Source organism: Stegostoma tigrinum, chromosome 12, assembly GCF_030684315.1.
Source record: "Stegostoma tigrinum isolate sSteTig4 chromosome 12, sSteTig4.hap1, whole genome shotgun sequence".
In the NCBI taxonomy this organism is placed as follows: domain Eukaryota; kingdom Metazoa; phylum Chordata; class Chondrichthyes; order Orectolobiformes; family Stegostomatidae; genus Stegostoma; species Stegostoma tigrinum.
In genome coordinates this window covers 71,627,466-71,653,897 of record NC_081365.1, presented here as the reverse complement: position 1 = coordinate 71,653,897, position 26,432 = coordinate 71,627,466, and the positions used below count along the sequence as shown (strand labels likewise).

Genomic DNA, 26,432 nt, shown 5'->3' with positions numbered 1-26,432 from the left:
TCCCTCGCCCTCGCCCTCCCTCGCCCTCGCCCTCGCCCTCGCCCTCGCCCTCCCTCGCCCTCCCTCGCCCTCCCTCGCCCTCCCTCGCCCTCCCTCGCCCGCCCTCGCCCGCCCTCGCCCTCGCCCTCGCCCTCCCTCGCCCGCCCTCGCCCGCCCTCGCCCTCGCCCGCCCTCGCCCTCGCCCTCGCCCGCCCTCGCCCTCCCTCGCCCTCCCTCGCCCTCCCTCGCCCTCGCCCTCGCCCCTCGCCCTCGCCCTCCCTCGCCCTCGCCCTCCCTCGCCCTCGCCCTCCCTCGCCCTCGCTCGCCCTCGCCCGCCCTCGCCCTCGCCCTCGCCCGCCTCGCCCGCCCTCGCCCTCCCTCGCCCTCCCTCGCCCTCGCCCTCGCCCTCCCTCGCCCTCCCTCGCCCTCCCTCGCCCTCGCCCTCCCTCGCCCTCCCTCGCCCTCCCTCGCCCTCCCTCGCCCTCTCCCTCGCCCTCGCCCTCGCCCTCGCCCTCGCCCTCGCTCGCCCTCTCCCTCGCCCTCCTTCGCCCTCGCCCTCCTTCGCCCTCGCCCTCCTTCGCCCTCGCCCTCCTTCGCCCTCGCCCTCCCTCGCCCTCCCTCGCCCTCCCTCGCCCTCGCCCTCGCCCTCCCTCGCCCTCCCTCGCCCTCGCCCTTCCCTCGCCCTCCCTCGCCCTCCCTCGCCCTCCCTCGCCCTCCCTCGCCCTCCTCGCCCTCCCTCGCCCTCCCTCGCCCTCGCCCTCGCCCGCCCTCGCCCTCGCCCTCCCTCGCCCTCCCTCGCCCTCCCTCGCCCTCCCTCGCCCTCCCTCGCCCTCCCTCGCCCTCGCCCGCCCCTCGCCCGCCTCGCCCGCCCTCGCCCTCGCTCGCCCTCGCTCGCCCTCCCTCGCCCTCGCCCTCCCTCGCCCTCCCTCGCCCTCCCTCGCCCTCCCTCGCCCTCCCTCGCCCTCGCCCTCCCTCGCCCTCCCTCGCCCTCCCTCGCCCTCCCTCGCCCTCCCTCGCCCTCCCTCGCCCGCCCTCGCCCGCCCTCGCCCTCGCCCTCGCCCTCGCCCTCCCTCGCCCTCGCTCGCCCTCTCCCTCGCCCTCCTTCGCCCTCGCCCTCCTTCGCCCTCGCCCTCCTCGCCCTCGCCCTCCTTCGCCCTCGCCCTCCCTCGCCCTCGCCCTCCTCGCCCTCGCCCTCGCCTCGCCCTCGCCCTCGCCCTCGCCCTCCCTCGCCCTCCCTCGCCCTCCCTCGCCCTCCTCGCCCTCGCCCTCCCTCGCCCTCGCCCTCCCTCGCCCTCCCTCGCCCTCCCTCGCCCTCCCCTCGCCCTCCCTTGCCCTCCCTCGCCCTCCCTCGCCCTCCCTCGCCCTCCCTCGCCCTCTCCCTCGCCCTCCTTCGCCCTCGCCCTCCTTCGCCCTCGCCCTCCCTCGCCCTCCCTCGCCCTCCCTCGCCCTCCCTCGCCCTCCCTCGCCCTCCCTCGCCTCCCTCGCCCTCGCCCTCGCCCGCCCTCGCCCTCGCCCTCCCTCGCCCTCCCTCGCCCTCGCCCTCCCTCGCCCTCCCTCGCCCTCCCTCGCCCTCCCTCGCCCTCCCTCGCCCTCCCTTGCCCTCCCTTGCCCTCCCTTGCCCTCCCTCGCCCTCCCTCGCCCTCTCCCTCGCCCTCCTTCGCCCTCGCCCTCCCTCGCCCTCGCCCTCCCTCGCCCTCCCTCGCCCTCCCTCGCCCTCGCCCTCGCCCTCGCCCTCGCCCTCCCTCGCCCTCGCCCTCGCCCGCCCTCGCCCTCGCCCTCGCCCGCCCTCCCTCGCCCTCGCCCGCCCTCGCCCGCCCTCGCCCGCCCTCGCCCGCCCTCGCCCGCCCTCGCCCGCCCTCGCCCGCCCTCGCCCGCCCTCGCCCTCGCTCGCCCTCGCCCGCCCTCGCCCGCCCTCGCCCTCGCCCGCCCTCGCCCTCGCCCGCCCTCGCCCTCGCCCGCCCTCGCCCTCCCTCGCCCTCGCCCTCCCTCGCCCTCCCTCGCCCTCCCTCGCCCTCCCTCGCCCTCGCCCGCCCTCGCCCGCCCTCGCCCTCCCTCGCCCTCTCTCGCCCTCGCCCTCTCTCGCCCTCGCCCCTCGCCCTCTCTCGCCCTCGCCCTCCCTCGCCCTCGCCCCGCCCTCGCCCCGCCCTCGCCCTCGCCTCGCCTCGCACCTGCGGCCCTCCGGCCCTCGCCCTGCCCTCGCCCTCGCCCTCGCGCCCTCGCCCTCGTCCCTCGCCCTCGCCCTCCGCCCTCCTCCCCCTCCGCCCCGCCCTCGCCCTCCCTCGCCCTCCCTCGCCCTCCCTCGCCCTCTCCTCGCCCCTCCCTCGCCCTCTCGCCCTCCCTCTCGCCCTCAGCCCCTCCCTCTCGCCGCCTCTCTCCCCTCGCCCTCCCCTCGCCCTCGCCCTCCTCCCGCCCTCTCGCCCCTCGCCCCCTCCCCCTCGCCTTCCTCGCCCTCCCTCGCCCTCGCCCTCTCCCTCGCCCTCCCTCGCCCTCGCCCTCCCTCGCCCTCCCTCGCCCTCGCCCTCCCTCGCCCTCCCTCGCCCTCCCTCGCCCTCCCTCGCCCTCCCTCGCCCTCCCTCGCCCTCGCCCTCCCTCGCCCTCCCTCGCCCTCGCCCTCCCTCGCCCTCGCCCTCGCCCTCCCTCGCCCTCCCTCGCCCTCCCTCGCCCTCCCTCGCCCTCCCTCGCCCTCCCTCGCCCTCGCCCTCCCTCGCCCTCGCCCTCGCCCGCCCTCGCCCTCGCCCGCCCTCGCCCTCGCCCTCGCCCTCTCTCGCCCTCGCCCTCTCTCGCCCTCGCCCTCTCTCGCCCTCGCCCTCTCTCGCCCTCGCCCTCTCTCGCCCTCGCCCTCGCCCTCGCCCTCCCTCGCCCTCCCTCGCCCTCCCTCGCCCTCCCTCGCCCTCGCCCTCCCTCGCCCTCCCTCGCCCTCCCTCGCCCTCCCTCGCCCTCCCTCGCCCTCGCCCTCCCTCGCCCTCGCCCTCCCTCGCGCTCGCCCTCGCTCGCCCTCGCCCGCCCTCGCCCTCCCTCGCCCTCGCCCTCGCCCTCCCTCGCCCGCCCTCGCCCTCGCCCTCCCTCGCCCTCGCCCTCCCTCGCCCTCGCCCTCCCTCGCCCTCGCCCTCTCTCGCCCTCGCCCTCTCTCGCCCTCGCCCTCTCTCGCCCTCGCCCTCTCTCGCCCTCGCCCTCTCTCGCCCTCTCTCGCCCTCTCTCGCCCTCTCTCGCCCTCGCCCTCTCTCGCCCTCGCCCTCTCTCGCCCTCGCCCTCTCTCGCCCTCGCCCTCTCTCGCCCTCGCCCTCCCTCGCCCTCGCCCGCCCTCGCCCTCCCCCTCCCTCGCCCTCGCCCTCGCCCGCCCTCGCCCGCCCTCGCCCTCGCCCGCCCTCGCCCTCGCCCGCCCTCGCCCTCGCCCTCCCTCGCCCTCGCCCTCGCCCTCCCTCGCCCGCCCTCGCCCGCCCTCGCCCTCCCTCGCCCTCGCCCTCCCTCGCCCTCCCTCGCCCTCGCCCTCCCTCGCCCTCCCTCGCCCTCTCTCGCCCTCTCTCGCCCTCGCCCTCTCTCGCCCTCTCTCGCCCTCTCTCGCCCTCTCTCGCCCTCTCTCGCCCTCTCTCGCCCTCTCTCGCCCTCGCCCTCTCTCGCCCTCGCCCTCTCTCGCCCTCGCCCTCTCTCGCCCTCGCCCTCTCTCGCCCTCGCCCTCCCTCGCCCTCGCCCGCCCTCGCCCTCCCCCTCCCTCGCCCTCGCCCTCGCCCTCGCCCGCCCTCGCCCTCGCCCGCCCTCGCCCTCGCCCGCCCTCGCCCTCGCCCTCCCTCGCCCTCGCCCTCGCCCTCCCTCGCCCGCCCTCGCCCGCCCTCGCCCTCCCTCGCCCTCGCCCTCCCTCGCCCTCCCTCGCCCTCGCCCTCCCTCGCCCTCCCTCGCCCTCCCTCGCCCTCTCTCGCCCTCTCTCGCCCTCGCCCTCGCCCTCTCTCGCCCTCTCTCGCCCTCTCTCGCCCTCTCTCGCCCTCTCTCGCCCTCTCTCGCCCTCTCTCGCCCTCGCCCTCCCTCGCCCTCGCCCTCCCTCGCCCTCGCCCTCGCCCTCCCTCGCCCTCGCCCTCGCCCTCCTTCGCCCTCGCCCTCCCTCGCCCTCGCCCTCCCTCGCCCTCCCTCGCCCTCGGCCCTCGCCCTCCCTCGCCCTCCCTCGCCCTCCCTCGCCCTCCCTCGCCCTCCCTCGCCCTCCCTCGCCCTCCCTCGCCCTCCCTCGCCCTCGCCCTCGCCCTCGCCCTCCCTCGCCCTCGCCCTCGCCCTCGCCCGCCCTCGCCCTCGCCCTCCCTTGCCCTCGCCTTCCCTCGCCTTCCCTCGCCCTCGCCTTCCCTCGCCTTCCCTCGCCTTCCCTCGCCCTCGCTCGCCCTCGCTCGCCCTCGCCCGCCCTCGCCCTCCCTCGCCCGCCCTCGCCCTCCCTCGCCCTCCCTCGCCCTCCCTCGCCCTCCCTCGCCCTCGCCCTCCCTCGCCCTCCCTCGCCCTCCCTCGCCCTCCCTCGCCCTCCCTCGCCCTCCCTCGCCCTCGCCCTCGCCCTCGCCCTCGCCCTCTCTCGCCCTCGCCCTCGCCCTCTCTCGCCCTCGCCCTCGCCCTCTCTCGCCCTCGCCCTCTCTCGCCCTCGCCCTCTCTCGCCCTCGCCCTCTCTCGCCCTCGCCCTCTCTCGCCCTCCCTCGCCCTCCCTTGCCCTCGCCCTCCCTTGCCCTCGCCCTCCCTCTCCCTCGCCCTCGCCCGCCCTCGCCCTCGCCCTCGCCCTCGCCCTCCCTCGCCCTCCCTTGCCCTCGCCCTCCCTCTCCCTCGCCCTCGCCCTCGCCCTCGCCCGCCCTCGCCCGCCCTCGCCCGCCCTCGCCCTCCCTCGCCCTCCCTCGCCCTCCCTCGCCCTCCCTCGCCCGCCCTCGCCCGCCCTCGCCCTCGCCCTCTCTCGCCCTCGCCCTCCCTCGCCCTCTCTCGCCCTCGCCCTCTCTCGCCCTCTCTCGCCCTCGCCCTCGCCCTCCCTCGCCCTCGCCCTCCCTCGCCCTCTCCCTCGCCCTCTCCCTCGCCCTCTCCCTCGCCCTCCCTCGCCCTCCCTCGCCCTCCCTCGCCCTCGCCCTCCCTCGCCCTCCCTCGCCCTCCCTCGCCCTCGCCCTCGCCATCCCTCGCCATCCCTCGCCATCCCTCGCCATCCCTCGCCCTCCCTCGCCCTCCCTCGCCCTCCCTCGCCCTCCCTCGCCCTCGCCCGCCCTCGCCCTCGCCCTCGCCCGCCCTCGCCCTCGCCCTCGCCCTCGCCCTCGCCCTCCCTCGCCCTCGCCCTCCCCCTCGCCCTCCCTCGCCCTCGCCCTCCCTCGCCCTCGCCCTCCCTCGCCCTCGCCCGCCCTCGCCCTCCCTCGCCCTCGCCCTCCCTCGCCCTCGCCTTCCCTCGCCCTCGCCTTCCCTCGCCCTCGCCTTCCCTCGCCCTCGCCCTCCCTCGCCCTCGCCCTCCCTCGCCGTCTCTCGCCCTCGCCGTCTCTCGCCCTCGCCGTCTCTCGCCCTCGCCCCTCTCTCGCCTTCGCCCTCTCTCGCCCTCTCTCGCCCTCTCTCGCCCTCTCTCGCCCTCTCTCGCCCTCTCTCGCCCTCTCTCGCCCTCGCCCTCTCTCGCCCTCGCCCTCTCTCGCCCTCTCTCGCCCTCGCCCTCTCTCGCCCTCTCTCGCCCTCGCCCTCTCTCGCCCTCTCTCGCCCTTGCCCTCCCTCGCCCTCGCCCTCCCTCGCCCTCCCTCGCCCTCCCTCGCCCTCCCTCGCCCTCCCTCGCCCTCCCTCGCCCTCCCTCGCCCTCCCTCGCCCTCCCTCGCCCTCGCCCTCCCTCGCCCTCCCTCGCCCTCCCTCGCCCTCGCCCTCGCCCTCGCCCTCTCTCGCCCTCCCTCGCCCTCGTCCCCTCCCTCGCCCTCGCCCTCGCCCTCGCCCTCGCCCTCGCCCTCGCCCTCGCCCTCGCCCTCGCCCTCGCCCTCGCCGTCTCTCGCCCTCGCCGTCTCTCGCCCTCGCCGTCTCTCGCCCTCGCCGTCTCTCGCTCTCTCTCGCTCTCTCTCGCCCTCTCTCGCCCTCTCTCGCCCTCTCTCGCCCTCGCCCTCTCTCGCCCTCGCCCTCTCTCGCCCTCGCCCTCTCTCGCCCTCTCTCGCCCTCTCTCGCCCTCGCCCTCTCTCGCCCTCTCTCGCCCTCGCCCTCTCTCGCCCTCGCCCTCCCTCGCCCTCGCCCTCCCTCGCCCTCGCCCTCGCCCTCCCTCGCCCTCCCTCGCCCTCCCTCGCCCTCGCCCTCCCTCGCCCTCGCCCTCCCTCGCCCTCGCCCTCCCTCGCCCTCCCTCGCCCTCGCCCTCGCCCTCGCCCTCGCCCTCCCTCGCCCTCGCCCTCGCCCTCCCTCGCCCTCCCTCGCCCTCGCCCTCCCTCGCCCTCGCCCTCCCTCGCCCTCGCCCTCCCTCGCCCTCGCCCTCCCTCGCCCTCGCCCTCGCCCTCGCCCCCTCCCTCGCCCTCGCCCTCCCTCGCCCTCGCCCTCCCTCGCCCTCGCCCTCCCTCGCCCTCGCCCTCGCCCTCCCTCGCCCTCGCCCTCCCTCGCCCTCGCCCTCCCTCGCCCTCGCCCTCCCTCGCCCTCCCTCGCCCTCCCTCGCCCTCCCTCGCCCTCGCCCTCCCTCGCCCTCCCTCGCCCTCCCTCGCCCTCCCTCGCCCTCCCTCGCCCTCCCTCGCCCTCCCTCGCCCTCGCCCTCGCCCTCGCCCTCCCTCGCCCTCCCTCGCCCTCGCCCTCCCTCGCCCTCCCTCGCCCTCGCCCTCGCCCTCCCTCGCCCTCGCCCTCGCCCTCCCTCGCCCTCGCCCTCCCTCGCCCTCGCCCTCCCTCGCCCTCGCCCTCCCTCGCCCTCGCCCTCGCCCTCGCCCTCCCTCGCCCTCGCCCTCGCCCTCCCTCGCCCTCGCCCTCCCTCGCCCTCGCCCTCGCCCTCCCTCGCCCTCGCCCTCGCCCTCCCTCGCCCTCGCCCTCCCTCGCCCTCGCCCTCGCCCTCCCTCGCCCTCGCCCTCCCTCGCCCTCGCCCTCCCTCGCCCTCGCCCTCCCTCGCCCTCGCCCTCTCTCGCCCTCGCCCTCTCTCGCCCTCGCCCTCCCCAAACCTGTGTTTGTCTCTTCCCCCCCCCGCCACCTCTGTCTGTCTGTGTCTCTCTCTTCTCTCCCCCCCACCTCTGTCTGTCTGTGTCTCTCTCTTCTCTCCCCCGCCACCTCTGTCTGTCTGTGTCTCTCTCTTCTCTCCCCCCCACCTCTGTCTGTCTGTGTCTCTCTCTTCTCTCCCCCCCCACCTCTGTCTGTCTGTGTCTCTCTCTTCTCTCCCCCCCACCTCTGTCTGCCTGTGTCTCTCTCTTCCCCACCCCCTATCTCTCACTCTCTCCCCCACACCTTTGTCTGTGTCTGTCTGTCTCTCTTCCCCCGCTCTCTCGCGCGCGCGCTCGCCCTCCCCCCTCCCCGCTGAAAAGCTTAAAGTCTATTTTGTTTCCAGTTTTGACTGCAAATGTGCATAATAATATAGCAACCATCATAATTGTCACTAGGCTACATCAGCTTCTCAAAATCTGCCTCTTTCACTAGGCTTTTGATTATTGTTTTGAAGTTTTCTTTTGTTGCCCTGGTGCCCATTTTTGTTTCATGGCATCTCTGTGGGACTTGTCTGCCGGCATTATATTTGACTTCCTCCCAGAACTCATTATTTTAGTTTTTCTTCCCTTTCCATGTTTATTCTTGAAGTTTGAAATGGTACTGTTCAAAGTTCTGCACGTGTATACTAGTAAGACGGTTATTGACCGTTGCAAAAAAGTTTTACTTTGTTTATCACATATTATTTCAGTGGTCTTTTAACCACAATATACTGGTTTATTAAAATATTATTTTCAATTTAATTTTTTAAAAGTCTAAAGCACGACTGATTATTGCCAGTTGTGCATGAATATATTCATGAGCCCTACATTAAACTGATCTTTGAAATATAAAATAAATTGTCATTAATTGGTATTTGTACCTTCATTCATAAGAGATATTGAAAATTGTGCATGCTGCTTGGTGTCAGTGAGTGGAGCCATAGTAATATGTCTGTATAATGAGTAAAAACCGCCAAATTGTATAAGTACTATTGAGTCCAGATTGTAACTAGTTTGTCTTGAATTGGTTATAAAAACATGTTAGTGCATTGGATCATGTTTAGTTTGTGCTGTTCCATAATTGAATTGCAAATTTAATCACTGAATAAATTATTCAATTTTTCCCTCCACAGATCCTACCTGCACTCTGCGTGTTGATATACCATACAGATATTAATGTAAGTAGTGTACTAACTCCTGGCAAAGAAGATGTGCAACCTCCATGTTTTCAGAATAGCTGATTTATTTTTTTCTTTTGAAAGATAGGAAGTGTGTTTGTAATGAGGCCAGCATTTGTTGCCTATCATTAATTTCCCTTGATAGTGTTTCGGGTGCAAGGGGATTTTCATGACCGTTTGGGACATTTTAGCCAATAGTAAAGCAGAGTGTAATACTTCTCTTCCCTTTTGGAAGAATGTTGGTCTATTTTAGATTTTAATTATTCAAATGTTAAATGGATTTTTAAAGTGGATTATATTCCATGAGTTGACTTATTTTGCATACTTTTTTTTAAACTTTTTAAATTTGAAGTGAGTTGGCCTCCTTCAATGCACGTAAATTTTCCTGATCTTGCATAGTATTACAGTCAGTAATGCAGAATGATTGTCTATAAATCTATACATGAGAGTAGTTACTAATTGCACGCCTTCACTCTAACAAAGAATTTCTGAGAGACTAATAACCAATTATCATGCTGTTAAAACAAGTTCAATTATAATACAAGCCCAGTATAGTGCACAGGTATAGACAGGGTGGATAGCAAGAAGCTTTTTTCCCCCCCAGAGTTGGGGGCTCAATTACTAGGGGTCACCGTTTCAAGGTGAGAGGGGAAAAGTTTAAGGGAGCTATGCGTGGAAAGTTCTTTATGCAGAGGGTGATGGGTGCCTGGAATGTGTTGCTAGTGTCACTTCAGATGTATCTAGACAGATAAATGAATGGACAGGGAGTGAAAGGATACAGATCCTTGGAAAATAGACAACAGGTTTAGAACATATAGAACGTTACAGCACGGTATAGGCCCTTCTGCCCTCGATATTGCGCCGACCTATGAAACCAAACTGAAGCCCATCTAACCTACACTATTCCATTACCATCCATATGTTTATTCAAAGACCATTTAAATGCCCTTAATGTTGGCGAGTCTACTAATGTTGCAGGCAGGGCATTCTACACCCTTATTACTCTGAGTAAAGAATCTACTTCTGACATCAGTCCGATATGTATCACCTCTCAATTTAAAGCTATGTCCCCTCATGCCAGCCATCACCATCAGAGGAAAAAGGCTCTCACTGTGCACCTATCTAATCCTCTGATCATCCTGTATGTCTCTGTATTACGTCACCTGTTAACCTTCTCTTTAATGAAAACAGCCCCAAGTCCCTCAGCCTTTCCCCATAAGACCTTCCCTCATACCAAGCAACACCCTGTTAAATCTCCTCTGCACCCTTTCCATTGCTTCCACATCCTTCCTATAATGCGATGACCAGAACTGTATGCAATCCTCCAAGTGCAGCCATCCCAGAATTTTGTACAGCTGCAACATGATCTCATGGCTTTGAAACTCAGTCCCTCTACCAATAAAATCTAACACACAGTATGCCTTCCTAACAACCCTACCAACCTGGGTGGCAACTTTCAGGGATCTACGCACGTGGACACCACGATCTCTCTGCTCATCCACACTACCAAGAATCTTACCATTAGCCCAGTACTCTGTATTCCTGTTACTCCTTCCAAAGTGAATCACCTCACACTTTTCCGCATTAAACTCCATTTGCTGCCTCTCAGCCCAGATCTGCAGCTTATCTATGTCCCTCTGTAACCTGTGACATCCTTCTGCACTATCCACAACTTCACCGACTTTAGTTTCATCCGCAAATTTATTCACCCATCCTTCTACACCCTCATCCAGGTCATTTATAAAAATGACAAACAGCAGTGGCCCCAAAACAGATTCTTGTGATACACCACTAGTAACTGAACTCCAGGTTGAACATTTCCCACCCTCTGTCTTCTCACAGCTAGCCAATTTCCGATCCAAATCGCTAAATAACCCTCAATAGATAGAGGATCTGGATCGGTGCAGGATTGGAGGGCCAAAGGGCCTGTTCCTGTGCTGTAATTTTCTTTGTTCTTAATACTTAATTTTTTAATGAGTCAGTAGTTTGTTTTCAAGTTAGAAATATCTGTTGACCTGTTTTTAACTTATCAGTTACGACAGTGTAACTGCGCTGAACGTAATTATTCTTCTGAGGCTGCCAGCAACTTCTGACTGCACGCATATTAAACTCCAATCAAAAAATTGTTGTCGATGTATTTGTCCTCCCTGATGCACTATTGAAGTTCTTGGAGACTGTACCCAATTAGAAATTATTGAATTGACTAGAGCTTTCCCTTTCTGCATTTAGACTGTCTGTCTGTAAGGACCCCTGATTAAGTTATCATTTTTTGAATGTGGTAAAGCTAGATTTTTAAAAGCTCGTTAACGTATTAATAACTTGAAGCAAACCCTCTGGCCACAGAAGGAGAATTTGTTTGTGGAATATCGAATTTATTTTTATGGTGCAAAACTTCAACATTTTTCATGTTTTATATTACTTTCTCCTAAAAAAAAAATTAGACTTTGTCAAATCTTTTCACTTTCTATTAATTGGGTCAATTCACAAGAAATTTATTCAAAAGTAGAAACATTCGTTTGGTATAAGGGGGAAGTGCTGATTAGTTATAAACAAAGTTGGCTGATAAATTGTCAGTCATTAAATGCTACGTTTTCCGTGGCAACGTCTTTAACATTCAAGGTACACTTGTCAACCAGGTAGCACTCTTCATTTGCACAGTAAAAATGCTTTTTTCCCTTTAGTTTGGTATTTCTTGCAAATTGTCCTGATGAGACTAAGATGAAAACCTGGGACAAAATGTTGTCTTCTCAGCAATTCTCAAGTTCTTTATTGCCAGACGATACTTAAATGTTTTGATATTTCAGCTTTGACCTTAAGTATGTTTGTGTGACTCAACCATTTATTTTGCGTTTTCTAAAATAATTAAAAAAGGATAATCAGTATATTTTACTTGCTCCTTTGCTTTCTGTTTGCAAATTTGAGTCTTATTGTTTGCTTGCTCTGCCTGGTGATATCACTGTTAGATGCCTGGATATTCTCTGAAGTTGACTTGACATTAAGTCTGATGTCAGTAAAAGAGCTAATGCAACCCATAGAGATCTCTAGATCTTTTGTGGGCAGCTTTCTTCAAGCTTGGCAAGTGTTGATAGAAATCCTGGAAGTTCTTTCTGTCACTGGTAAAAGGTCAATGTCAGTCACTGCCCTAAAAACCTTTTTGATCTGTCCACAGAAGTAGAGATATTTTGGTCTTTTCTCCTCTCCTTTATGTTGGTACCTGATATGAGTGTCATCAAAAAGAGGCTGAAAACTGTCAGCATCTTATAGCATATTGCAAGTTAGATAAATTTCCAAGTGGCAGGCTGTAAATGTAAATTTGTTGTCTTTTTTTTTAAACCGTAGCAGAGGTTGTGAACCAATTGGTGTTTCATTGTACTGTGTCATAGCATGATTATGTAGTTTTTCCTTCTTGGAAATAAATCAGTACAGACCTTGGACCAAGTGATTCATGTTGCACACTCTTCTCACTTTGCTTCATCTCACCCCATCGACATCAGTTATCTTTTTTCCCCCTTGAGTGCAACAGTGTCCTTCAGCTCTGTGTGAGTGAGTACCACATTCTAACTTCTTTCTAATTTTCATTTCAAAATATTCAAGATACTCGTGGACACAGTGTGGGCTTTGTCTTATCTGACAGATGGAGGTAATGAACAAATACAGATGGTGATTGATTCAGGTGTGGTGCCTTTCCTTGTTCCACTGCTCAGTCATCAAGAAGTCAAGGTTCAGGTGAGAAAAGAGGTTTTTTTTAAAAAAAACCTATGGTGTCTAGAATATCTTGACAAGATTTTGATCTCAATTAAGGCTAAGATTGGATGCAAATTAAAGCCATTTTGAGCTTTGGGGAAAGGGAAGGGTAAAACGACAAGAAGTATTATGTCAAATAGAAAAGAAAGCAGCAGGTTAACACGCTCAGGAGGGTTTAACTACATCGAAGACTATGAAAGAAATTAAAAGGAAGGAAAAGGCGGGGGATATTATTAATGGACATGTTAGAATTCAAAACATATGGTATTAAAGCTACCATCAAATCACTTTACCTGAAAGCTTGTAGCATTCAAAATGAGGTAGATAGTTAATGGCACAAATCATCACAAATGAGTATGATTTAGTAGCCATTATGGAGACGTGGTTGCAGGATGGTCACAACTGAGGGTATCAGACAGGAAGGTAAGCAGGGTGGGGGTGATGCAGCTAAGATACTGTAAGGATGGCATCAGGCCTGTAGTAAGAGATGATACAGGTTCTATGACGAATTAGGTTGAATCCATTTGGGTGGAAATTAGAAATTCAAAATTCTAAGAAGAAAAAGTCACTGATGTCTGTAGGCCTCCAAATAATAACGTCACATTGTGGCGGGCAGTAAACGAAGGTAACAAATACCTTGTGGCATTTTAATCTGTATGTCGATTGCCTTGGCTGACCTGGTTCGACCAGCCTTGAGGAGTTGCTTATTCAATGTATCTGCGGTAGTTTTCTTGAACAGTGTATAATGGAACAGATGAGGGAGCATGCTATCCTAGTTCTGATCATTTATAATGAGACAGGAATGATTAACGATCTCCTAGTTAGAGATCCTGTTGGAAAGAGCAATCACTGTATGGTTGAATTTGGATTACAAGTGGAAAGTGAGGAGGTAAAATCCAAAACCAGAGTCCTGTGCTTAAACAAAGAAGACTACAGTAGGATGAGGGAGGAGTTGGCTAAAGTAGACTGGAAGCAAAGAATTTATGGTGGGACCATGGAGGACTTCCAAAGCAATTTTTCAAAGTGCTCAGCAAAAGTGTATATCAGTGAAAAGGAAGAATTGTAGAAAAAGTAGTAATCAGCTGTGGATGCCTAACAAAATAAAGGAGACTATCAAATTGAAAGGTAAGGCATACAAAGTGGCAAAGACCAGTGGGAACACGATAAAGGCCAACAGAAAGCCACAAAAAAACTAAAGAAAAGTAAGATAAATTTATGAATGGAAGCAAGCTCAGAATATAAGGACAGATAGCACAACTTTCTCCAAATATATTAAAAAAAGAGTGGCTGAGGTAAATATTGGTCCTTTAGAGGATGAGAAGGGGAATGTAATAATGGGAAATGAGAGAGCCATGGCATTGAACAGGTATTTTGTGTCAGTCTTCACAGTGGAAAGCAAGAATAACATGCCAGTAGTTAATGACAAAGAGATCAATGTAGGTGAGGACCTAGAAAACAATTATTATCACGAAAGAGGTAGTGTTCGGCAAGCTAGTGGAGTGAAAGGTAGACAAGTCTGCTGGCCCTGATGGAATACGTCAGAGTACCGAAAGAGATGGCAGGAGAAACAGCAAATGTGTTCATGTAGTTTTACAAAATTTGCTGGACTCTGGCGCAGTTCCAGCAGATTGGAAAACAATAAATGTAATGCCATTGTTTTAAAAAGGAGATAGGCAGAAGTTGGAGAATTACAGGCTGGTTAGCTTAACTTCAGTGGTTGGGAAAATGTTTGAATGTGTCATCAAGGAAGAAATAGCAAGACACCTTGCAAAAAATGGCAAGATAGAAATTGTCCCATTGGACACACACAGTATGAGTTCATGAAGGGCAGGCCATGTTTAACCAAATAAATGGATTTCTGTGAAGACATTGCAAGCATGATGGACAATGGAGACCTAGTGGATGATGTGTATCTAGATTTTCAAAGGCATTTGAAAAGGTTGTGCACAAAATGCTGCTAGATAAGATCAGTGTTGGGATTGGAATTGTTTACAATTTACATAGATGATTTCGAGTTGGGGACCACATTTGTTGTGACAGAGTTTGCAGATGGCACTAAGATGGACTGTAAAGCAAAATGTGCAAAGGCCTCTTAAGTTCGCAAGGAATATAGATAGTTTAAGTGAGTTAGCAAGGGCTGGCAGATGAAGTAAAATGTTGATAAATGTGAAGTCATCCATTTTGGTAGGAATAACCGTAAAAAGGACTATTATTTGAACGGTAAAAATTGCAATATGCTACTCTGCAGAGGGAGCTGGGTGTCCTTGTACATGAATCACAGACGGTTTGGTTTGGAGGTGCAATAGGTGTTTAAGGAAACAAATTTTGTCCTTCATTGTGGTAGGGATGAAGTTTAAAGGGAAGTTATGTTGCAGCTGTATAGGGGACTGGTGAGCCCACACCTAGGGTACTGCCTGCAATTTTGGCCTTCTTACCCAAGAAAGGATGTACCGGCACTGGAGGGGATGCAGAGGAGGTTCATTGGGTTGATTCTGGAGTTGAGAGAGTTGGCTTATGAGAAGAGACGGAGTAGACTGGGACAATACTCATTGGAATTCGGAACAATGAGGGGGGGATCTTAGAGAAATAGAAAATTACAGAGGGGATAGATAAGATAGAAACAGGGAGGATGCTTCCACTGGTGGGTGAAACTGGAACAAGAGGGCATAGCCTCAGAATTAGGGGGAGCAAATTTAGGACTGAATAGAGAAGGAACTTCTTCACCCAAAGGTTTGTGAATCAGTGGAATTTCTTTCCAAGTGAAGTAGTTGAGGCTTTTTTTTAAAGCTAAGATAAATAATTTTTTGAACATTAAAGGAATTAAGTGTTATAATGAGAGGGTGGGTAAGTGGCGTTGAGCCACAAAAAGGTCAGCCATGATCGTATTGAATAGTGGAGTGGGTTCGACAGGCTAGATGGCCTACTCTTGCTCCTGGTTCTTACATTTTTATGTGTGTTGCATTCCTGATTCCAGCTTTAATGTTTGAGCTAAGTTGAAATAAATTGTTATATTTGAAAAAGAGTTCAACATAACGCAGAAAATACAAGTAAATCTTATTCTTTGTTGGAAAAAGTAAATGCTGACTTAAAATATTTTGTAAATTGTATATTTTCTCAATTTATATATGTAAGCAAATTTGATTTCATTACACCATTTTTATTCTGCAGTCTAGTGCATTTTTTTTTAACGGGGCAGAGTTCGCTTTACTCGAGGCTTGATGTCTCATAATTTGTTATAAATAGATTGAGATTTAAAACAAATCTCTCTGCCTATGCTCACCAACTAACTATAAGCAAATTGTGATTGTGTTTCCCTGTTAAGTAGTGGGGGCATATTTTCCCCCACCCCTTTTGGTGGACTTTTGACTTTTTAACTTGCATTGACATGACTTTATTTTGCAACCAATTCTATCCTTAAGGTAATAACAGTAAATGCCAGTAACTTGGATTTGGTATGACTGAAAAATAATTTAAAAACTCTGAAAACTACGAACATATAAAATGTAAGCATTCTTCCATAAATATCAATAATGAAAGTGCCTGCATATTTATTGGCAAGGTCAACACCTACACAGAATTGTGGCAACCAGCCTGGAAGATGGGACAAATCAATTGAGCTAAAACAGAAATTTACCCTTTTTTTAAGATAGTACACGCAAAAGTGAGATCGAACTCACAACTATGCTGTGATATACTCATACTCAAACCAGAGGTACAGTTTATTGTACATATGAGGGTGCACTTTCCAGCAGGAGTGCCCTGACAAACATGTGGAGAGAGAGAATTGGAAAAGGTGGAGATTATTTAATTAGGCAGAACTTAAGTACAAAAACAGAACCAAGCAATACTAGTTTAATCATGTTTTTGCTTTTATGGTAAGTCCAAAAGGGGAGTTGGTCTAAAATTTCTTCTTATTATTCAGCCATGGGGCATGACATTGCTGGCTGGCCAGCATTTATTACCTAGTTGCCCTTGAGAAGGTGGCGGTGAGGTGCCACCTTGAACTGCCATTGACCTATCATGCTATAAGGAAGGCAATTGCAGGATTTTGACCCAGCGACAGTGACAGAACGACGATATAATTGAAGTCAGGGTGGTGAGTGGCTTGGAGGGGAATTTGCAGGTGGTGGCATTCCTATGCATGTGCTGCTGTTGTCCTTCGGATGGAAGTGTTTATGGTTTTGGAAGGTAATGTTGAAGATTCTTTGAATTTCTGCAGTGTGTCTTGTAGTTAGTATACAATGGTGCTACACTAAGTATTGGTGGCAAGGGAGTGGATGCTTTTTGATGTGATAACAGTCAAGCAACTACTTCGTCCTGGATGGTGTTGAGTTTCTTGATTGCTGGAACGGCATCTGCCCAGACAAGTGGAGAGTATTCCATCACGCCTCTGACTTGTGCCATATGGATGGTGGACAAGCTTTGGAGAGTCAGAAGGTGAGCTACTCACTCCAATATTGCTAGCTTCTGATCTATTGTTGTAGCCACTGAGTCCAGTTGAGTTTCAGGTCAGAGGTAACCCCAAAGATGTTGGTAATGGGGGTACTCATTGAGTACTCAGTGATGGTAACACAGTTGAATGTCAAGGGATGGTGGTTAGATTGGCTTTTATTGGTCATTGCCTGACATTTGTGTGGTGTGAATGTTTCTTGCCACTTGTCAGCCCAAGCCTGGATATTGTACAGAGCTTGTTGCATTTGAACTTGGAATGCTTCACTATCTGAAGAGTCGTGAACGCTGCTGAACATAGTGTTGCAAATAACCAAGGGTCTGTAACCCGTTTCAGAGGTTGTGCTAAGTTATTAACGCACCATCTTTTGAATAGGTGTGACTTGCAAATTTATTTAGTGGGTTTCTTGCAGATGTGGAGGGAATAATAACAATGAAGTAACAATGCCATCATTATCATTCATACTTGAAGACATTTGCAAATAAATCAAATCCCTCAAAGTCTTTTTATTTCTTCCCCTTCTTATGCAGACAGCTGCACTGAGAGCTGTGGGCAACATAGTGACGGGTACTGATGAACAGACGCAGGTTGTTCTCAATTGTGATGTACTATCACACTTTCCAAATCTTCTAACCCATCCTAAAGAGAAGATCAACAAGGTAAGTTGGCAGCCAACTTGACTTACGAGGCTCTGCTAATTTCACTGTACAGTCTTTTGGCAGCAAAACAGTTTAGCTTCCTAATTTCTATTTAAATATCTGTTGGTGGATCTCCATAATTGTCAACATACATAAAAATCTGAGCATTGTGGTGACCTGTCTTGCCACTGTTGTTTTTGGGGAAAATGGGGAATCCCCCTTTTTATCTCCCTTCCCTTCTGGGGGGAAAAAATGTGCCCTAAGTCACTTAGATCTACACGAGCATTTTCAACTGTTGAGCTTTCTGTAATTCATTAAGAAATATTTGCAGGTTGCAATCTGCACAGTCACATTGCCTGTTCCCCCTTTGCCCCATCCCCATTAAAACTGTTGTTCTTCATTACATGTCCCTTACTCCACTCCCAAGGCGCATACAGTTTAATGTCTTTGGCAGATAACAAGTTAGCTGCTGGTCATTGAATTTGGTTGGGCCACATAAAGCCTCATTACGATTTGACCTCTCAAACCTGTTTTTTATTTTAAGGTCATCTGGAATGCAGAAAAGACCTCCCAATACAAACCATCTTCTTAAACCAATTCCTCTCCTGGTTCTTCCAACCTCATTTCCCACAAGAAGTGTAAGGCATTTGTGGACTTCATTATGAAAATTTCAGACATCCATCCAGCTGTCTTAACTGTTTCCCTCCCTTCCCCTCACTGACTGGGCCAAACTTCCAGAAAGGTTCCCTCACAATTTGCTTCCAGTTTCAAACTCCACTTTCTCTAGTTTATCTCTCATCTCCCTTCATATGCTCTTCAAGGCCCTTTTGCCTATCTCCTTCCATAGCTCTATTCCGTAACAGCGCTCATGTACATTCCAGATATCAGTTATTAAAAGACCCATTTATGTGTATTTTTTTCTTTTTCTGCCAAACCGATGTTCTCCTATCTATGCTAGTATATCATCACTCCATGGCGAGTTCTTACTTTGCACAATAACCTTTTAAGTGGAACAGTGTCAAATGCCTTTTGAAAATCTGTAGCCTCCCCTTTAATCTATCGTGTATGTTACTCTTTCAGAGAACTGGAATAAGTTGATTTCCCTTTTACAAACCCATGCTAATTCTTTCTGATCACTTCGAGTGCCTAGCTATAAGCTCCTTAATGATCAAATCTTAAAACCCTACTCAAGACAAACTTTGTTTTGTACTGTGATAGAACCTTTTCAGAATCGCATTAATTTTGAAAAATTAACACCAGCGTATCTGCTACCTTGTTAGCCACCACTTGTAAGATCTTGGCATGAAGTCCATGAGGATCCAGGGACTTATAAGCCCACAGCAGTATAATTTGCTCAATACCATTTCCATCATAATTGTAATTTCACCAAGTTCCTTTCCCTTTTCCTGATATAACAGCTATAACTGGAATGTTTTTGTATATCTCCAGTGAAGACAGCAAAATATTTGCTCATTTAATTCTCCATTTCTTTATTGTCTATCATCATGCTATTCTGACTCTAAAGAACCAACACTCAGTTTTTCTTTTACTTTGTTATTCCCTGCCTTTTTTTATATTCTATTCAATCATTTGACCTGTGTCATTATGCAGCTGTATACTTTTTCTTCCTGTTTGATGCATTCCTTTACCACTCCTCTAAATAACTACAGATAAAGGGTCCTTCCGTTAGAATTTTTTTAATCAGTTATAACAAGTGTATGGAAACACCCCATAATGGTCTGCCTGTGTGTTTGTGTTGATCTGTCTTTTAACCTGGCATCTCCGTTCACTTCAGCTAGCTCAGCTTTCATGCCCACATGGTTTCCCTTATTTAACATTAAAAAACCATTCTCACATTTGAATTGGATGGAAAATTCAGTTATGTTTTGGTTGCTGGCACCATGGGTGCCTTAACTAAAGTCATTCATTAATTGTCATATTGCACAACAGCAAGTTTAATATACCTCTCCTTGAGTTTTGGTTCAGGATGTGCTGCAATAAAGTACATTCTGTGTACTCTTCATCTCAGAATTCCCTAGAATCCTATGTTTCTATGCCTTCAATCGGATTTCTTACCCTGCTACAATACCAAAGTAGCACATGTCAGAGTCAACTGTTTTACCAATGTTTTTCTGACTGTAGTAATTATTACCATGTCATTCTTAACCTGTCTATTGCCTTTGGCATCTTTTGTCCAACAGCATACCTCTTTCCCCAGCTCAGTGAGACTGCACTTGACTGCTTCTATTCTGGTCTATCCAGTCATAGCTAGAGTCACTCTTAACATGCACGTTGTCATCTCTGGAGTCTCCTGAGATTAAATCCATGCCATTTCCTATTTCTGTGATAATGGGAACTGCAGATGCTGGAGAATCCAAGATAATAAAATGTGAGGCTGGATGAACACAGCAGGCCAAGCAGCATCTCAGGAGCACAAAAGCTGACGTTTCGGGCCTAGCCCCTTCATCAGATGTCTCTGATGAAGGGTCTAGGCCCGAAACGTCAGCTTTTGTGCTCCTGAGATGCTGCTTGGCCTGCTGTGTTCATCCAGCCTCACATTTTATTATCCGTTTCCTAGTTCTTTTTTGTTGCATCATCCAAAAATATGATGTCAGATTTCATCTTGTATGCTGACAGCAACCAACTCTTCCTCACCGCTACCCCCACCACCACATTTTCCCTATCCACTATCTCTAATTTGTTACACTGTTTCTGATATCCAGTATTGGGATAAACTAATTTGTCATCAAAATACTGGGAAGGTGAAAAACACTTGTTTTTGGTCCAATTTTCATAGATGGATATGGCAGAAATGCACAACTTTGCTTTGATGGCTCATTGGGGATTAATTAGTCTAACTGTAGCATGCTGTTTCTGTAGTTGCTGTGTTTGTGATGTTTTTGAAGTATTATTTTAATTACCATTAATTTGGTGCTTTAGAAAGCAATTTTGAAGACTTCTCAAAAGAGCTATATAATATGAGATCAACTGTTCTTTCTGTTCCATTGGGTATAATATATATTAAAACTGAAACAATATTTGAAAATGCATGTGGGTGACGGAGAGAGAAGGACCATCTTGTGTGACTCATCCAACCCAGCTATAGCACTTGCATCATATGAAACCGCTGACTCAGCTGAGAACATCCCAGTTAAGGACTATATTTATTTGACTCCATCCAGCATAAAAGACATGCGTGTCTTTCCCATTACCGTAAACCTATTTCATTTTGTCTCTCTGATTCTGTGTAATGCTCTGCTTGAACATTTAAAGGAGTAGGTTGAATCTGAATCAGGTGTGCTTTAAAGAGCAATCCCTGGAACAGTTTCTAAGCATTTCTTGCTATTATATGCAAACCAAACCTAACCTGTTTTTTAAAAAAATGCAAATTGATAGGTGATTGGAATACATCATTGATGCTTTGCCTGACTTGTTTTCTGTAGGAAGCTGTGTGGTTCCTCTCCAACATTACAGCAGGAAACCAGCTACAAGTGCAAGCTGTAATAGATGCTGGTTTGATTCCTATGATTATTCATCAACTGGCTAAGGTGAGCAAAATATGAAACCAAATTCAGTATGCAAATCAGACCACTTTGCGCAGCTTAAAATCAGATCAGCATGAATGTACGTTACGTAAAAGTAGTATTAAATTGTCATAGCAAAGTGTCATCAGTTATCCACTACCCTTTCTTGAGCTATTGGGGATCAGCAATAAATGCTAGCTGGAGACACCTACACCTTTTCAGTGATTTTTTTTGCTGTAACTTGAATATCCCTGCATATATCCCTCCTAGGAAAATGCAATCCAAACGGTTTGTGAATTGCACCTGAAATGGTGGGTCAAAGTGCACAGGCATCTTGGAAGAAAATGTTTCAATTTATGTAATTTTAAGAATGTTGACCCTTATTGGTTGTAGATGAGAAATTGAAAAATCAGTGAAGATGGGAGAAAGAACGGATGTTCATCTATTCTCATGATATGGAGGTACCAATGTTGGACTGGGGTGGACAGAGTCTGAAATCACATGACACCAGGTTATTTGAAATCACAAGCTTTCAAAGCCTAGTCCTCCTCCAGGTGTTAGTGAGAGCGGTAGTATCAGACAGAATTTATAAGTAAAAGATCAAACGATCACACCATTGAGGATGTACTAAACAAACCTAAGATGCAGTTAAATCTTCAATCAGTTCGAAGGTTTTAATTGATTAATATGGTTAATATTCTCTCAGGACTGTGACTTGAAAGGAATTCGGGGATTTATATATGCATATTAATCAATTAAAACCTAACTGATTAAAGATTTAACAGTACTTTCGGTTTGTTTAGTACATCTTTATCAATGGTATGAACCTTTGACCTTTTACTTACAAATTCTGTGTCTGATACTACCTCTCACTAACACCTGAAGAAGGGCTGAGGTTCTGAAAGCTGTGTTTTCAAATAAACCTGTTGGACTATAACCTGGTGTCATGTGACTTCTGACTACATCCTATTTTCCTTTGCAGTTCGTGTGCACAATCTAGGTGGAATGATTCCATTGTCTACTTGTTCATCTATTTCTCCTGCTAAAATAGGCTTTAATCAATATTGTCTTTTGTTAGGCAAAATGAGAATCTTTTAGTCTGAAGTAGCTATACTCCTGTTGTTGGATTAATGAAAATTGAACTTCTTTTTTCTTGCAGGGAGATTTTGGAACACAAAAGGAAGCTGCATGGGCGATCAGTAACTTGACAATTAGTGGCAAAAAGGAACAGGTAATCATTTGTCAAGTGATGCTTGCCAGATGTATCTGCAATGCCATCTATTATTAAGTACCAGCATATCACTACATATGTTTGTGCAGGTTATAAATTGTGGAGATGTAGGCAAATAAAGGAGTAATTTTGAGGCTATAATTGCACAATGCAAAGGTATCACACTCAAATATTTCCTCTCCTGGGGAAGTTTAGTTCTGATTTTCGCTTTGTGGTCTGTTCTCGGAAGTAAAACTAAGTTCCTTTAAGCAACACTTGTAATAGTTTAAAGAATTTAGTAAGAGGAAGTTTTGCTAATTGGTCACCTCAAGGCTATTTTTCCACTTTCTCCCTTTTATTTCTCATCTAACTGAGGGTATACTGCAACTCTGTGTAGACTTCATACCTGAAATAGGGGAATAATGGAGATAGACCACAAACAAATCCTTTTTGTTCAAACATGCTCCATATCTGGGAAGCTAGAATTTAATGTCAAATAAAGTCCCAACATTGCTTCATCTTACAGATCCAATTTTTAATTTGCCAAATGGATTTATCCATTGTAAGGACTACATGTATGTTTTTGGAAATACAAAATGGACAAAAAGAAGTTGAGTTTATCAATTTTTTTTAAACTGACTTGAAGAGAAAGTTTAACCAAATGGTATTCTTTTGCTGAAACTGGACTTCATATCCAAAGACGTGATCTGAACATGTCTCATAAAAGTAGCTGCTAAAAAACAGCTTGTGGATTAGTTGTAAGTGGTATTTTGACAACAAATTGAGAGGAGAACTTTGCATTGGGACCTCCAAAACCACTTTCTCTTTCCTTCTCTTTTCTCTTTTGAATGGGAAAGTAAGATTACTCAGAGCCTTCACAGGACAAAGCAGCTGCTAGCTTGAGACAAGACCTAGGTTCATCTGACCAGCTACCAAATTTAGGATCACCACAGTTAATGGCAGCATGGTAGCTTTATTAAATACCAAACATTATGAGAAAGTCATAACATTTTCCTTTGCACTTGGGTTTCTTCAAACTTTGATGTGCAAAATTTGTGCCTTTTTGTCTGTATATTTTTCATTATAATCTTCCTTTTAAAAAAAAATGTCTATTGGTCTTGTCCTTGCTGTCATCCTCTCAGTGAATGAATTTGTGTGTATGCGCGCACACATTTGGATTTAAAGGGGGTAGATTAGGTTTGCAAGCTAGTAATTCATTTTCTTGCCACAGGTTGAGGATGAGTTAATTGCCATAAAACCGTTTTTCCTCACTCATCGTAAAACCTGGTGTTTGTTTATTTTATCACAGATAGTTGTCACTGCAGGTATTAACCATCCTAGTGATTAGATTGGCATGTCTCTCATTGTGCCAATTTGTGGAATAGCAAGGGGTGACACCCAGCATTATGTTCCCATGACATGGATTGGAGTTTGGTGTGGAATCTTTGAATGTGAGCATGAACATGAAGTAAAATTAATTGGTAAAGCATAAAAGGCCGGATACCAGGTAGCTCATACTGTAAAATGAGATGGCATTAGAAGCTGCCAAAACTACCCTGCAGGTTAGAGGAAAGTAGACCTGACTGATTTACAAGATTTAACGAAGGCGAAGTCCATAAAAATTGGCAAATAAGTTTTATAGGTGGAATTTCCTGCAAAAGCTAAGAAGGAATAAATCATTAAAATATTAGCACAGCACTTAGCCCTTAAGAAAATATACACGCAATCAGGTTCGCAAGTGTTGCGAGCAACTGTGAAAGTGAAAGCCGTGAGGGAATTCCCTGTTCTGAAAACTAAATGGGAAATCATGAGGTTTCTAGGATTTTTAAAAAAAATTAAAGTACTATAGCTGCAACTTTTAACAGATTAATTGTGAAAATATATAAAAGTTCGGAACAGATTTTTGAGAGGCTTAAGGCAGTCCTAATGAATAAACAGGTGTTGGCCATCCCTGATTTTTCTAATGCTTTTGAAATACTAATTGGTTGTAACTTTCTGATGGATGTGGTCTTCATGCAAGATAATAATCAGGAGTAGAGAAACCAGTGGAGTACTTTCCTTTGCAGAAACTAAACCAATGTCAGAAGTAGTATTGTCCAATCAAAATGGAAAAACATGGGATTGTTACTGGCTCTTGAACATCTTGAAGTTTATCTGTCACAATCTCAACATTCTCAAATTTGGTGAGGCAAAAGTTAGAACACAAACCAATGCTCTTGTGTCAGTGATTGTTGACGTTAGGAAGATTTTCTTTCAGGCCTTCTTGAACTTAAGTCAGTGGAATGCTCATCTGATTGTCAATGTCTAAATTGAGTTAGAGTTGTATAGCACAGAAATAGACCTGACACTGACCAGACATCCCAATTTGACCTAGCCCTATTTGCCAGCATTTGATCCCAATCCCTCTAAATCCTTCCTATTCATGTACCCATCCCAATGTCTTTTAAATATTATAATTGTACCACCGCCACCACTTCCTCTGGCAGTTCATTTCATACACACATCACCCTCTGTGTGGAAAAAGTTGCCCCTCAGATCCCTTTTAAATCTTTCCCCTCTCTCAGCTTAAACCTACGCCTTCTATTTTTGGACCCCCTGACCGGGGAAAAAACACCTTAGCTATCCAACCCATCCATGTCCCTCACGATTTTAGAAATGTCCATAATGTTACCCCTCAGCCACAGTGCTCCATGGAAAAAAGCTCCAGCCTATTCAGCCTCTTTCTATTGCTCAAATCCTCCAACCCTGGAACCATCCTTGTAAATCTTTTCTGAACCATTTCAAGTTTCACAACATCTTTCCTACAAGTAGGAGATCAGAATTGAATGCAGTATTCCAAAAGTAGCCTAACCAATGTCCTGTACAGCTGCAACGTTACCTCCCAACTCCTACACTCAGTGCATTGACCAATAAAGACTAGCATACCAAACACCACCTTCACTATCTTGTCTACCTGTGACTCCACTTTCAATGAACTGTGCACCTGCACCTCAAGGTCACTTTATTTAGCAACAGTCTCTCAGGCCTTACCAATATGTGTATAAGTCCTGCCCTGTTTTGTCTTACCAAAATACAACACTTCACACTTAAGCACATTAAACTCCATCTGCTGCTGCTGGGCCGATTGGCCCTTCTGATTATGACTCAGATGCCATGATCCACAACCAACTATGGATTTATTCGTCAGTTGTGAGGAATTATGGGCTTAACATCAACCTGAAGGAAAGAGGTTTGTTGTAGAAACATGTATTCAATAAATTGTACATCCAGTTGGCCACTGATGCTGAAGAAATTGAACGCCATGCCGTAATGGACTTTTTAAATTAGTTCTGAAGGTGTGGTCATTGCTAGCTAAGCCAGTATTTGTTAACCTACCCCTAACTGTCCTGGAGAAGATGATGGTGAGCTGCTGCCTTGATCTTCAGCTTTCCATGTAATTTAAGGATGTGAATCCATTGTGGTTTGGAATGGAGTTTCAGGACTTTGTTCTTCACTGTTAGCAGGGTCAGCGATTGTAGTTTAAATTGGACTAGTGCCTAGTTTGGAGGGGGACTTGTAGATGGTGGTGTTCCCGTGAGCTCTCTAGATATTATCGAGCACTTGTTCTTGTCAATCATGAAGTTATGTGCTCACATCAGAACCATGAGTTACTCCTTTTTGCAGGTTTAAACAATGAGTCATTTAGCTTGGCATCAATTTTCACACTAAAAATAATGCTCCAGGTTTATTACTTGCAAGCCCAAGTGCTGTGAATGCTTATGGCTCAACATCAAGTACAAGTTCCTCTTCAAGCTCATGATGCACTCCAAATGCTGTGAACATAATCAATAAGCTGAAATGTGGAAAATCAACCACTGTCAAGACAGCACAATAAATATGGTTTTGCTGGGAAGGACTTATACTGTTGGTGAAAACTGACACACATGCTGTGCAGTGAGTTAAGTCAAGGTAAACGTTTACATGGTAGACAAATTTTAAAACACTGTAAAAATGTACAGAAACTACTACATTGTTGCAAACAGGATGAAATACAGAACTATAATCAAGAGAATAATTTTGCTATCAGCAGCAATTGAGTGACTAAAACCAGTATTTATTTACATGCACACTAGACTAGGAGACCTAACTATGCATAGCTCCATTGAAAAACAGCAATTCAAACTTGGTCAAACCAGTGCATTGGTCTAAAGGGATGTGTGTCACAAAGTACTTAATTTCTGAGCTTTTGAATCACCAGCACCAATGATTGATCCTGAAATGTAGCCTTGATAAGACAGTACAGATTTGCGTGTACTTCCCTTTTGGTTCAGTTTGTTGATGAATATGACTTTTTTTTTGTTCCCATATTGCACTTTGGTTTACCTTTGACAAGGTTTTACTAATCAGTCAAACCAGATTGCATAGGATTCAGGGTGAACTCATCAATTGAATACAACATTCTCTTGACAGAAGCAGGTAGAGGATGGTGGTAGAAGGTTGATTTTTGGACTTGAGGCCTGTGATCAGTGGTATTCCATAAGGATTCGTACTGGTTCCACTTTTTTGTTGGCATTGTATAAACTTTTTGGATGAGAACATGATTAGCAGTTTTGCGGATGACACCAAATTT

General features: G+C 49.9%; 1 protein-coding gene across 1 annotated transcript in view; it reads left to right on the top strand.

The window, feature by feature from the left end:
• Window positions 1–26,432, top strand: part of kpna3 (karyopherin alpha 3 (importin alpha 4)) — a 97,902-nt gene that overhangs the window by 60,205 nt on the left and 11,265 nt on the right. Inside the window, exons 10-14 of the mRNA XM_048540400.2 lie at window positions 8,213–8,257; window positions 11,852–11,983; window positions 16,982–17,110; window positions 20,533–20,637; window positions 21,773–21,844. Of these exons, the coding sequence (XP_048396357.1) occupies window positions 8,213–8,257; window positions 11,852–11,983; window positions 16,982–17,110; window positions 20,533–20,637; window positions 21,773–21,844 (483 nt within the window). The remainder of the gene's footprint in view (window positions 1–8,212; window positions 8,258–11,851; window positions 11,984–16,981; window positions 17,111–20,532; window positions 20,638–21,772; window positions 21,845–26,432) is intronic.